The 13,173-nt window shown below is 45.7% G+C and overlaps 1 protein-coding gene across 1 annotated transcript; it reads left to right on the top strand.

Annotated features, from left to right (window-relative positions):
• The first annotated feature begins 2,329 nt into the window (after positions 1 to 2,329).
• On the top strand, positions 2,330 to 8,949 carry NRSN1 (neurensin 1). The gene is made up of 3 exons (XM_015854779.3): positions 2,330 to 2,419; positions 6,499 to 6,696; positions 7,400 to 8,949. The coding sequence occupies exons 2-3, from the start codon at positions 6,508 to 6,510 to the stop codon at positions 7,796 to 7,798; spliced, it is 588 nt and encodes a 195-aa protein (XP_015710265.1). The 5' UTR covers positions 2,330 to 2,419; positions 6,499 to 6,507; the 3' UTR covers positions 7,799 to 8,949.
• The last annotated feature ends 4,224 nt before the right edge of the window (positions 8,950 to 13,173 follow it).

The following is a 13,173-nucleotide window of genomic DNA, read 5'->3' as shown; positions in this document are numbered from 1 at the left end:
TGCAGGGTCACCAACCACCAGACCAGGCTGCCCAGAGCCACATCCAGCCTGGCCTTGAGTGCCTTCAGGGATGGGGCATCCACAGCCTCCTTGGGCAACCTGTTCTAGTGCTTCACCACCCTCTGTGTGAAAAACTTCCCCTAAAAATAACCTAAAATAACCAAAAAAGAAACTACCTTGTGAACAGAAGACAGCTCAAGTACATTAATTACTTTTTCTATAGAAGAGATCTCATTGATCTGGCATAAAGTAGCATTCAGTATTAATAGTGATATTAACTTAATACTCAGTAATATTCAGTCATAATAGTGATACTACAGGACAAACAAAAAAGAACTTTCTTCTAAGACTGGTGTTTTTCATCCACTTACAGCTTCATTGTATTTTCCTCCTCCCCCCCCCCTCCCCCTCCCCCCCAGAAAAAAAAAAATAAATCCCAGTTTACTGCTTTGTTAAATGCTTTGGGCTAGAGTATGCTAATACTCATTGAATAGCACACTGCTCTGGAAGTAGGTGTGCTCAGTTCAGGAATACCACTTTTGGAGTTACTCATCATTTGAAATGAAAAAGACATACTAGCTTTCGAAGAAGACAGAGGAAACTGCCTGAATAAGCGTTTTTTCCTTCAAATGTCCTCCCTTATTAGCTCTCTTTAATAGCTGTTTCTAACATCCTTTGTTTGCAGTAGCCCAAATTTATTTTATTTAATAAATTTATTCTTTTTAATAATGTTATTAATTAAGACACCACTACTTTCACGTTCTTCTTCCAATGCTAAGGTGATTTTTTTAATTCGGCTAATATTGCACCATTTTGCTTTAAATCACTTCCATAATTCTTGCATATTTTGGTCTGTACTTTAAATTGTATTTTAAATGACTCTTCAGAATGATGCTCCCATCATTATTTTCCAGAGAAAGTGCATATTGCCCTTTTGTGGGAGACTTTATAGCAGCTTCACATCTAAGCATCTTGCCATGCCTTGTAGCTCATCCCTTGCCATCTTCCTTACTTCCTCAAACTTGCTTACTGGAAACCCTATCCTGATGAACAGCCAACCTGTTGATACCACCCTCAGTAAGTTTGCAGATGACACCAAGTTTTTAGAGGGTAGGAAGGCCCTACAAAGGGATCTGGATAGGCTGGATCAATGGGCTGAGGCCAATTCCATGAACTATAACATGACCAACTGCCAGGTCCTGCACTTTGGCCACAACACTGTGCATCCCTACAGGCTTAGGACAGTGTGGCTAGTAAACTGCACAGAGGATCCATGGATTTTAGCTGACAGACAGCTCAAAAAGTGTAAATGAGTGCTGAGAAGACCAATGGCATCCTGGCTTGTATTGGAAACAGTGTGGCCAGCTGGACTAGGGAGGTGGTTACTCCCCTGTACTAATACCTGGTGAGGCTGCATCTCAAGCACAGTGTTCAGTTTTGGCCCCTCAATACAAGAAAGACATTGAGGACCTGGACTGTGTCCAGAGAAGGGCAACAACGCAGGTGAGGGCTCCTATGAGGGGCAGCTGAGGGAACTGGGATTGTTTATTTTAGAGAAGAGGAGGCTCAGGAAAGGCCTTATCAGTTTCAATGACTGACTCAAAGGAGTTTGTAACAAGATAGGGGTCGACCTCTTCTCCTGTGTCACTAGTGATAATGTGCAGAAGAACTTCTTTACAGTGAGGGTGGCAGAGCACTGGAACAGGCTGCCCAGGGAGGTGGTGGAGTCTCCTTCTCTGGAGATATTCAAGACCCGCCTGGACGCCTACCTGTGTGATGTGGTGTAAGGAGCCTGCTTTGGCAGGGGGGTTGGACTTGATGATCTCTAGAGGTCCCTTCCAACCCCTACAATTCTGTGATTCTGTGAGAGGTAATGGCCTCAAGCTATGCCAGAAGAGGTTCAGGTTGGATGTTATGAAAAATTTCTTCTCAGAAAAGGGGTGAGGTATTGGAACCGGCTGCTCAGGGAGATGGTGGGTTTTACCCTCTGCCCCGGGAGCACAAGCAGCAGCAGGGCTGACCTTCCTTCAGTGCCTGTCCCGGGCTGTGCGAGTCTTATAGCCACGCTCCCCCGCCCACCGGCACGGCGGGACTCCTCGCTGACCCCCCCAGACGGCTGGCAGGCCCCAAGATCCCCCTCACCGCGGAGCCGGGCTCTCGGCTCCCACCTCCCTCCCTACCCCGCCTCGCCGCGCCGATCCCCTCAGGGGCGGAGGCGGCGGGGCCGGCCGGCCCGGCGGCGGCGGCGGCGGCGTCTCTCATTGCGCAGGCACGGTGCGAGCGGCGCTCCGGGCCGTGCTTAATACGTGGTGTTTGAGGCCGGCGCGGCGCAGAGCGGAGATGGGACCGGGCCGAGAGAGCCGCAGCTAGCGCCGCTGCGGTTGCTCAGCCGGCTGAGGGGGAGCGGCGAGAGGGACAGGTAACCCGCACGGCCCCGCGGACAACTTGGGCTCGGAGCTTCTCTCTGCGGAGCCCGCCGTCTAAGCGGGGTCCGCTCTTCGTCTCCCGGCCGGGACCGCTCCGGAGGGGCGGCTCTTGTAGAGCGGGGCCCGCTGGGCGCTGCCGCCGGTCGGGTCCTGCCGGGTGAGGGGGGTGCGGGGATGTCGGTGGGCGAGCGGGCGGTCGGTCCTCCGCCGGGCTCTGCGCGCTGCCGAGTTTTTTCGTCTCGCAGACTGAAAGTAGAAAGGAAACACCGTTAGTTTAATCCACCGCTCTCCAGCGAGAGAGCCCCGCTCCGAGCAGCAGCCCGAGAGCGGGCCCGGCTGATGCTGGGGCAGGGCAGGGCGGGCGGGGCTGTGGGGACGGACCGTGCGGCTGATCCAGGCCCGGTCCGATGGATGGCCCGGGGCTGCGGTGGGTGCTGGTGTGCGACCTTCATATCGGTCTCATCCTGTCGTTAAATTGGGGGATCGAGGGTCGCGATGTGCGTGTACGTCTGGACAAGGCAGAGGCTGCGTGTCTGGGAACCCGCTGGAGTCATTGCGAATTACGTTTGCTGTTCACAGCGGTGCGGCTGTGTGATGTCAAATAGCGGTGGCTCATCTGAAATCCCTCCTGCTTTTCTCTTTAGTTTTTCTGTTGTTGATATTGGTTTTCTTCCTGTTTGTTTGTTTTTGTGGGGTTTTTGAAGCGTTTTCAGTAAGAAGTATTGCAAAGTAATTGGAGAAGTTATGGGGTAGTTTATCAAGGAGGGTGCTCATCTCTTTATCTGCCTGCTCACCGATCCGGTCTCATCTCTCAGGATCAGTGGAGAATAGTAAAGCACAAAGTAAACAGGACAGCGTTTGCCATGGAAACAAAAGTTGCTAGGGGATGAATTGCTACTACGCAGTGGCGGGCTTGGAGCTGCCACCATCTGCCCCACGTGTTCCCAGACGTTTCGGGCTTAGATGCAGAAAAAAGGTGTGAAGATAAATGGCTTCCTGTGGCCTGGATGTGTCCTCTAAGCCTATGCTTGATGTAGGTCTGCCTAGCAAGTTTCCCAACATCTCAGCATTTAGTTTCTCAGCCACAGAGGTGAGACATGCAAATAGACACCGACGCTCACAAGGATGTGGCTACTGCAGTATTTATTCATCCAATGTAAATAGCTGCAGACGCGTTTCCTCCATATTTAAGTAAAAGTGATTTTTCTCACCATGCTCTGTTCCAGTTCCTCTGCCTTGTCAGTACATAGCAAGAACCACAACATGATGTTTGCACTGCAGCTGAGAGGAGAGACCATCTCACTGTTACAGTGAGTCATGTAGGGCTGGGAAGCCTTCTTCCCATCTCTCTAAGGGATTAGGTTTTCCAAAAGGTATGAGATCTCTTATTGTAAGTGGAAGAGTCTGAGCATAAAGAAAACATGAAGTAAAACTACAATTCTGCATTGCTTAGGAAGAATTGATGATGTGGCTTGATCTAGTCCTTTTTAATATTGTTTCTTTTCAATATAAAAGGTCATACTACTTGATGCTATCGCAGGTCTTTCAACCAAAAGATCATCCTTTTGTTTTGCTTTGTATTCAGTCTTCCAAGCTCTTATTTATCATTTTGCACATTATACCTCTCACCAAAACCACCAATTAGCATTTCAGATTGATAAAGAAGAAGAACCCACATAAGTGATTATGTGCTATGTGTTTCCTGCAGGTAATTCTTTATCAAGCCATTAGAAACACCAAACCATCCTGTATGTCTCTTGACAAATAAACATACAGACAGTGCTGTGAGTCCAGGAGAAATATATTTGCCCAGATTTCTGTCACATTACACTGTATTTTCTTGAATTAATAGTAACAAACTGTGGTTGCTGGTTCCTTCCAGACTTTGAGAGGGGGGAAAAAGCTCTCCAGTTGTCTCCTGATGGCAGCTGGAGCAAAACAGGAGAGCTTTGATTTATGCCTTATCTGGCCATACTGGGTTTGGTCCTTCCATGCCCTGATGTTACCAAATCAGCCGGACCTAGGAACAGTGCCTTCTCTCCTGTTATTGTGTGATGTCTCCTGCTATACTGGAGTACTGTATGTATAGATGATCTTGCCTCAGTTCTCCTTTAAGATGATGTTGTTCTGTTTTTGGTTCACATTTGCTTCTTTGAGAAACATATTTCTGTACTGGATAGGCAGAGCTCTCTCAGTTCTTATTCTGTAGAAGATGGCAGCTAGCTTGGTATTGAAGACTTAGTAGCAGTAAAAAAATAGAGGACTTTCTTCTTCCCTTTCTTTTTAGTCAGGAAACAAACAGCAGGAGAGACTCCCAAGGGACATTGAAAGGCCTCTTTGGCAAAAGAACAAGCAGCCTTGAAAAACAGAATAATTGCCAGAGTTTCCCTGTAAGGTTTCAGGGTATGTTCTTGCGGTGTCATGCCCTCAGCAGTGGTTGGGCAGCCTGTCTGCCAGCTGTCTGGGCAGCTTTGCGCATGTGGTAGCCTGGATGCAAAGCTGACAGCTGCTGCCATGCAGGCGTAAGACCTTCCTGCAGTCCCAAGGTTTCCATGTACCTTGCCTGGCAAGAACAGTGCCCTGTGTGTGCTCCGGAGGGCAGTAGCACTGCATTGTTAGCAGGGAGCAATCAAGCCCTCAGGCTCAAAGGCATGGGGCCTTCTGTTTCTGAGGTCTTGCTTCTGAGAGAGCTTTGAAACCTCACCATGAATCATAAAGGAGAAGCTTGCCTTTGAGATCATGAAATCTCAAGCTAAATTCATATTAAACGTACAAAGTAAATAATAGCTGAGGTTACTGCTTGCAATGAAGAGAAAACAGCAAAGCCCTCTGTCGCTTGACCAAGAATGCAGCCAAATTCCATAAGTCTAGGAGATTATGGTCATACCAGCACTGGTTTCAGAACCAAGGGCTTTAGGTGACTGCCATTCCTCATTGGTACATGGTGGCTCCTGCTTAAATTGAATGCAAAAGTATATATATATATTTTTTTCTCACATAGTCAAGCATCTCATACTCTTCAAGGTCAACCATTCCTGAAAGGCAAAGGGACCTGAACCTGCAAAATTGGAAGGTCCTGGTTGCAGTGACCACATGAATCCTTCCTTCCAAGTAAAATTGCAGTGGCATTTGGATGGACCAGTTGCAACGGTGCGAAGGTTGTAAATTGAGCTGTGACTCTCAGATTCAGGTATTCATTAACAGTTCCCTTTGGGTTAGGATTTTTTGAACTCTTCAAAGAGAATCAAGTCAACTTAAATAACACTGACCTGCTGCTTGAGTTTTTTTTTTATACCTGCTGGTATTACTGTAATGAATTCAGTAGCGTCACACTTGTGCAAGTTCAGATCTGGGACTTGCATAAGTAAACACAAATTTTCTGTGTTATGATAACTTCAGTGAAGTGGAAAGAGTAGGGAACATTGTCTGCTATGAAAACAGCTAATAACATTCAGTTTTTTATTAAAAGTCAGCATGAGCTTGGGCACTGAATTCTCTAAGGGAGCATCAATTTGCCGCAAATAGAGTATTTGCATTTCACCCTTTGGTGAGCAGATCAGTGGTATCGTGGCATTCCATCTTATTTTTAACTATTTATATTGAAATGCAGTTTGAATCTAGCTAGGACTTATTTTTGCCAGTGTTTCTCATGGTTGTGAATGTTATCTCAGTGCTTAGTCCTACATTTCAGCTCGGGCAAAGACATTAAAGAGCTCACTCAGCAGCTAGAAAATCTGTGAGGTTGCAAACTCCATTTAACTGATAGAGCTGGAGTCTGCCTGAAAGGCAGTATGAGCCCTTGAAAGATGCTGTCTGCCTAGAAGTTTCTGTTTGTTCAGTCTCCAGAGAAACCATCACTAAGTGTGAAGGATTGGGACCAGGCATTCTGTGTATTGGAGGGATGCTTCTGCAGAAACCTTCAGGCTCCAATTTGCCCAGGTTTGCTTGAGCTGAGTCACTGCTCGTTACCAAGGCTGCTTTTCTTCATGTCACCTGGAACATACGTAGCCAACTTTCCTCTCCTTACCATGTCAATTATTAGATCCACTTTGCATGAAATCTCTCATTGCAGGCAGGAAGGATGAGCTCCTATGCTGACATCTGCGGGTCCAAGCATGTGCAGGGCAGCAGCGAGGGAGGTTACCAACGCTATGGAGTTCGGTCCTACCTGCATCAGTTTTATGAGGACTGCACAGCTTCAATTTGGGAGTACGAGGATGATTTTCAGATCCAGAGATCGCCGAGCAGGTGGAGCTCTGCATTCTGGAAGGTACTGCCCATTGCTGGTTATTGGGGAGAGAAACCCTGATGGTTTGATGTCTGCATGTAACTAATGATTTTAGATATTCATCCAGAAAACCCTAATTGCTCAGTTTTCATTGTGATGACTGAATAACAGTCTTTCTTAGCACAGGGCTTGTTTGTCTGTACCAAAATACACGAGCTTCCAAGGGACTTCTGGAGTTCTTGGATCCTCTGGTTTCTCTGTCACGAGGAGCTCTGTCACTGAAACATACAAGTCTTATTATGGGCAGGTTTCCCAAATTCCAAGTGTAATACTCCCATCAAGTCATTACAGATGGTCATGGTAGGTTAACGGAATAACCCAGCCTCTGTGTGACCAAGCATCAAAATGAAAAAGAAAGACAACAGAAACCCAAGCAACTATAAGCCCTCCATGAAGATCAGGTGAGAGAATCTGAGAGTGCCAGATTCAGGTGTGGAAGGGATCTGTGGGGATTACCTAATGCAGCCTTTCTGCTCTGATGGTAGGGCTATCCTATATGAATCAGGTTTTGTACTTACTGTTGAATTGTGCTGGAAAAATTATAAAGCCATAGCTGACAAGTTATGTTGGCTTAAGAACATGGAACTGTAACTGCAAGACACTTAGAATCTAAAGGCTCTCTAGAACCACTTAATAAATTAAACCCTAAAAGATCGTATTCACTGTTACATTTTCTGTTTTCCAGGTCGGACTCGTCTCTGGGACGGCTTTCATGCTGATTGGTTTAATGGTTCTTGTAGTGGGTTTTCTTGTGCCACCGAAAATCGAAGCTCTCGGCAAAGATGATTTTGTTGTAGTGGATACCCGTGCCATTCAGTTTAATGGGTCCCTTGATATATGCAAGCTGTCAGGAGCAATCTTGTTTTGCATTGGAGGAACCGCCATGGCAGCGTGTCTGCTGATGGCTGCTTTTGCTAAAAGTTACTCCAAAGAAGAAAAGTACCTCCAGCAAAGATTTAAGGAGAGGATAGCAGATATAAAAGCCCATGCAAACCCAGTCACAAAAGCGCCAGCACCAGGAGAATCAAAGATACCTGTCACTTTGTCCAAAGTCCAAAACGTCCAACCTTTATCTCAAACCTGACCCTTTGGTTTTGTTTCTCACTTGCAGATCACTTCACTGGAAAATATCAGCTGTTGTTGGCATATGTGCTAGTCAATTACAATATCAAATGCTCTGCTATACAAATGCACAGCTGATCGGGAAGCTGTTCCAGTATAAATTTAGGATTGGAAAAAGCGAAATTATGTTATTAGACCCGTAACCAATGTATTCAGTGTGTCCAAACATTTTAATCCATGTTGAAACAGTAAGACCTTGCAACAGAGATTGGGTATTTTGCTTACCAGATTGCATCCCTTAAAAAATAGAAGGTGCATTTATGACAGCTATGCCAGGAATACCCTCCATCCCGCTTCTTAACACTGGGATGAGTTGGTGTTCTATTTTGTTTTCTCTTTGTCTATGAAGTACTTTTACTGCCTAGTTCTGCTATCCAGGAAGCCAAGACTCTGCCCTTGTAATTTGCACTTGTCATCCTGTCACATGCTACTGTCTGTATTGAAGTAATAATGCACAGGTAAAACATACATGGCATCGGAGTGCCCTTAGTTGGATACTGGCACACTTCCCAGTAATGTTACTTTCTGGGAAAGGCAAATGATATTTGATCCAGAGTTACAACTAGTGTGGGAGCGCTGCCACTTTTCTCTTAGTCATCGCCCTGTTAAGAAAAATACAGAATAAAGATGAGGAGTTTGTATGGGAGGAGGAGCGTCGTACTTGTGTTCCTTTGGATTGATATTGTTTGTTTCATTACATTGTATTGTTTGAAGCTCCTACAGCTTTTCAGTTGTGGCCAGGCATGGATTCCTAGGTGTGGTTTGACGTGTCCAGGCCCCGTTTTCTGTCAGGACATTAATGCCAGGTCAGATGACCTTAACATACCTAAAGACGTTTTAAAATGCTGTTTATATTTTTATAGATTATAGAAGAAGTTATGCTTATCAGATACGTTTGTGTAACTGCTTATCTGAAGACTTTGTTCTTTCCCCAGAGTCCCTTCATTATTTTCTCACCCAGGGCAATTATGTCACTGTCTTAATCTATGGATTTCAATTCAACTGTATAAAGAAAGATGTGACCTTTGTACTCTCTGACGATATGTGCCACCTTATAGTTCTGTCTATTTTTTTGAATGGATTGAATAAAACTCTAGGCCTGAGCCAATCACAGATCTTGTGAAGAGTCTCTTTCTGGTCCAACAAGTTGCTCTGGTTCAGTTAGAAAGGAGAAGCTGGTATTTGCAGCTCATCGGTCTGATAATACAGTCTATGTTTTCAGAGGTAGGAGGGCATGAGGAATCAAAAAGCTCCTGCACAGTAACAAGTATGTTGTAATAGCTTTGCTCCTTTCCTTGATAAAACACTTTGTGGTTTGTGCCTCAGTTCAGACTTCCAAGATATAAATAAATGGGAATGTATTTGGAAGTTTCAGCTGAGTTTGCAACTATTGCTGTGGCTGACAGCAGCATCAGGAGTCAAGTTTTCTTCTGAAAGAAATGAGAACTGCCTATCTAAGCAATGCAGGTGCAGCATCCAAATGGTAGCACTGAAATGGCCAGTTAAGAGCTTGTAGAAAGCACTTAAGTACATAGAACACAATGGAGCATGTTTTGGGATGCTTCTATAATTCGGTGGCAGCTATATATGAGATGTGCAAAAGCACGTTGCACCTAATGGTTAAAAAATAAGGTTGTAATCTCAGGGGAGGAGCAGATTAAGAATAGCGTGGAAGGGGAAAAGGTGAAGAGAGCAATAAGAAGAGGAGCTGTGTATTGTTTAAATAAGAAAGCCAGCAAGAACTTGATGGAGAGGGATGAGGAGGGGTGTGGATTGCTCACAAGGTCAGGGATGTGGATTGGATTGGCTCACAAGGTCAGGATTGGAAGTCGCTGCTGCTCATTAGTTCTTCCAGGTAGAGTGCTTAGCACTTTCTTTCCCAGCTGAGAGGAATTTTGTTTACTACTACTTGCTTTCATTGCTGCCAGGTTATCAGTGTGTGGGCAGCAGAGTCAAGCTGTCCTGACCTTTTCAGTGCAATTTTTAGTTTAAGATTCGTTCATGGAGGAGATGTGACATTTTAACTTTCACAGTGAGGTTCGCTGAAGGGAGCTGAGAATGACACCTCCTGCAGATGTTAGTGGGTCCTATCTCTGCACCCGCATTTTGTTAATGCAATAGTGAAAGTCTGACTGAAAATCCGTCTGGAAAAAAACCAAACATGACAGGTTTGGCTTATTTACCCCGAGTATAGGAGTACAGCTCTCCATATGCACCCCACACGTAGGTGCATGTATGCAAAATTTTATCCAGAGGACAAGTGACCTGACAGCAAACAGAGCTGCAACGAGCATTTGGTTACACTGTGCATCATTCCTGCAGAACTGAACGTGCTTTGACAGTACGAGAAAGGATGAGTCATGCATGGCATTACCCAGCCCTGGGAGAAAGAAAAACCCTCAAGGATTGTACTAATGCTTGTTGGGATAGGAAAAGGCACTGGAGATTTAGCAGCTGTAGCAAAGCTGGTAACACTGTCACGGAGAACATTGCCACATGTATTTCATCTTGTTAAACCCTTGTTTCAGTTATTTAGAGATTTTCCAGCCTTGAGAATTTGGAAGGCTGAGTCGTTCTGCAACAGAGGCTCTGTGCCACAAAGGGCTTTTCTGGAAATACTGAGCAGCAGGTTATTCTGTTATTATTAACAATCACAGTTTAATTATCACAGACCAGAAAGTGTAGGACTCATTAGAAACATTTTTTGGGCTTTGATTCCCTGTAATACTGTAACACCCTCAGCCTTTGGCACAGGAACTGAAGCATCAGAGGAGATGTGCTTTTTGCTGCTCCCATGGAAAATGCCAGTGATGCAGCCTCCAGCTGGGAGCAGTGAGGGACGGCCCAGCTCCCTGGAAAATGCCAGTGAGGCTGAGGACACCCTGTCCTTCATTTATCTTTTCCCTACCATTTATCTTTTCCCTACCATTTATCTTTTCCCATCCCCCCCAAAATCACAGAGCATGTACACTAGGGCTGTCTGGGACTTTATGTACAGACAGTGGTTGCCATCACCTTTCCAAAGGATACATTAATGTATTAGTGCAAATAAAATACAGCTTGAACATCAGGGACTTTATTTCTCTCTTGTTGACCTCCCTGCTCAACAGCCTGATTGGTTTATTCACATTCACCCTATTTCTCCCACTTTTAGCCTTACATATCTTTAAATTTCAGTGAATCCCCATTTCTCCCAGCGTTTTCTCTGCAATTGTAGCAAAAGAAATAGCACTTTTCAGTTTGACTGGTAATCAGTGAGTTAATTTTGATTAATGCATGCTCTCCTGCTGGTTAGGTCTGTATTCTCTATCATACTGTGCAGGTAAAGCTTCTCATCTGTTTGCTCCTCCTCCCTCCAGGCTTTCTTGACCCTTCTATTTTCAATTTGCACAGTGAGTCACAGCCTAAGGCAGAGAAGCTGAAGCATCCTCAACTCCTGAGCTGCCTGATAAGCACATTTAGTTCCCAGTCTCTGCTGCGGCCTCAGCCTGCCATTTCCAACTATGAGCTTTCTAATCACGCACAAGTGCAAGCAAACAGCTCTTCATGAAAGCAGCAGAATGGGGAGGCTGCAGCACCTTGACCAGCAGCCAGAGGAGAGAGGCTTGGCAGGCAGAGAGCAGCACAAAGCCTGCATGCTGGGGAGCCTGGTGATCAGCTCCGGAGGCTGTGAAAGCCTGTGCTGACAGTGAAGACTGCAAGAAGCAAAGCTGGAGGTACTTTGCCAGTAGCCTTCTACCAAAGGGCTAAAATAAAAGCATTAGCACATCCACTCACTCATTCCAACCCATCACACTGCCATTATACAACAGGCCGCTCTCTAAGCTCTCCTGGGCTAGCAATACAACATAACATGATGCTCTATACAGAAGCAACATCTGGGTTTTTTAAGTCATCCCCAGAGCACAGTATGTCCCTGAGGAGCATCATCACAAATGGGGAGACCCCTGTAGGATCCTATTTGCTGTACTTGCATTTTGTGTTCCTTGTGCGACCTTCTGATGTCCTGGCAAACAATCCACTCACACCCTTAATTTCCTCCACTCTTATCAGGACGCCAGGCAGACCACACAGTGCATGCTTCCTGTATTAGTTCACTTGATGTACATTAAGCAGGGCAAAGCTCAGCTTTGCTGTTAGATAATTTACAGAGGGACTGTTATGAAAATAAAGTCTGCATATTAACAATAAGTCAGGCATTTCTCATGGCCACGCAAACAGAAGGGACAGCATGTAAGGAACCGGCTTTATTGTTTTGTCTAATCATTTGCAGCTGGTTTTTGAAGGTCCACTTTTTCCATCATTTACCACGTATGGGTTTTAGCAAATAAAGATGGAGGATCATTTTTAAATGCATCTAATAAGCCAGTCGATTTAATGATACACCAGATACGCCGCTCCGATAATCACTTGTGCCTTCAAGCTGTTGCCTGGCTAAAAGCTGCCTCCAGCCGGAGGCCACACAGATGAGCCGGCCGAGTCCTTTCTGGAGGTCATTATTTCCCCGCCTCTGCTTTTCTACCAGCTACAGCACTTGCTGCCCTTTCTCTCCCTGCCTCACCTAGCAACCTTGTGCCCTGACATTTCTCTCCTAAGCAACACGTGTTTGCTGACATCTTGCTCAAACTTATTCAGTTCTCACCTGACCCCTCACAAAGTGATTTCTTTTCAAACTGGAGCAAAAATGCCCTGAGACAAAATCCTTCTGCTGAGCACATCTCTGCTGTCTCCAAGAAGCGTAGATGGTCAGATTACCCTTGTACCAACCAGACAAGCTGGTGGGTGTTCTGCCCTGCTTTCTCTATAAGTGAAACAACCAAAACCAAGTGGGCTCACCTGCACCTGACCCTGCACAGCAAGCCAAAGCAAGTCAACACAAAGCAGAGCAGAGGAGGTCACTGTGACCCAGCAGTAGCTTCTTTCAGCTCTGTCCTGCAGCTGAGCTCTGAGGGCAGGTGAGTCTCCAGAAATATTCCAAAACTGCTTTAAGATCTGCACGCTTGCCCTGAGAGCCAAGACCTCCAGTTTCCCATCAGTAAGACATAACAGTTTCTTAGGCTACCTGTGACACGGTCTTGGTCCTTTGCTTTGAACACCCATTAATGGGAGGTGACTGCAGCTCAGCCCCTCAAAAATCACAAAATGGACTGTGACCAGTTCATGCTCACTTTCAGGCAATCACGTAACTGTTGAAAGGGATGGGTTATTTGGTCTAACTATGTCTCACCTTTAAACATGTCTATGTAAGCTGCAGTTAGATCTTTGTCCTGACAAGGTCCATTCTCCAGGTGTCCTGCCACAGCCCTCCATCAGTAGGGGCACCCAGTGCTGCATTCT

This window comes from Coturnix japonica, chromosome 2 (assembly GCF_054131305.1).
Source record: "Coturnix japonica strain WE chromosome 2, WE-NBRP24, whole genome shotgun sequence".
NCBI classification, from domain to species: Eukaryota; Metazoa; Chordata; class Aves; order Galliformes; family Phasianidae; genus Coturnix; species Coturnix japonica.
This window is presented reverse-complemented; position numbering and strand designations above follow the sequence as displayed.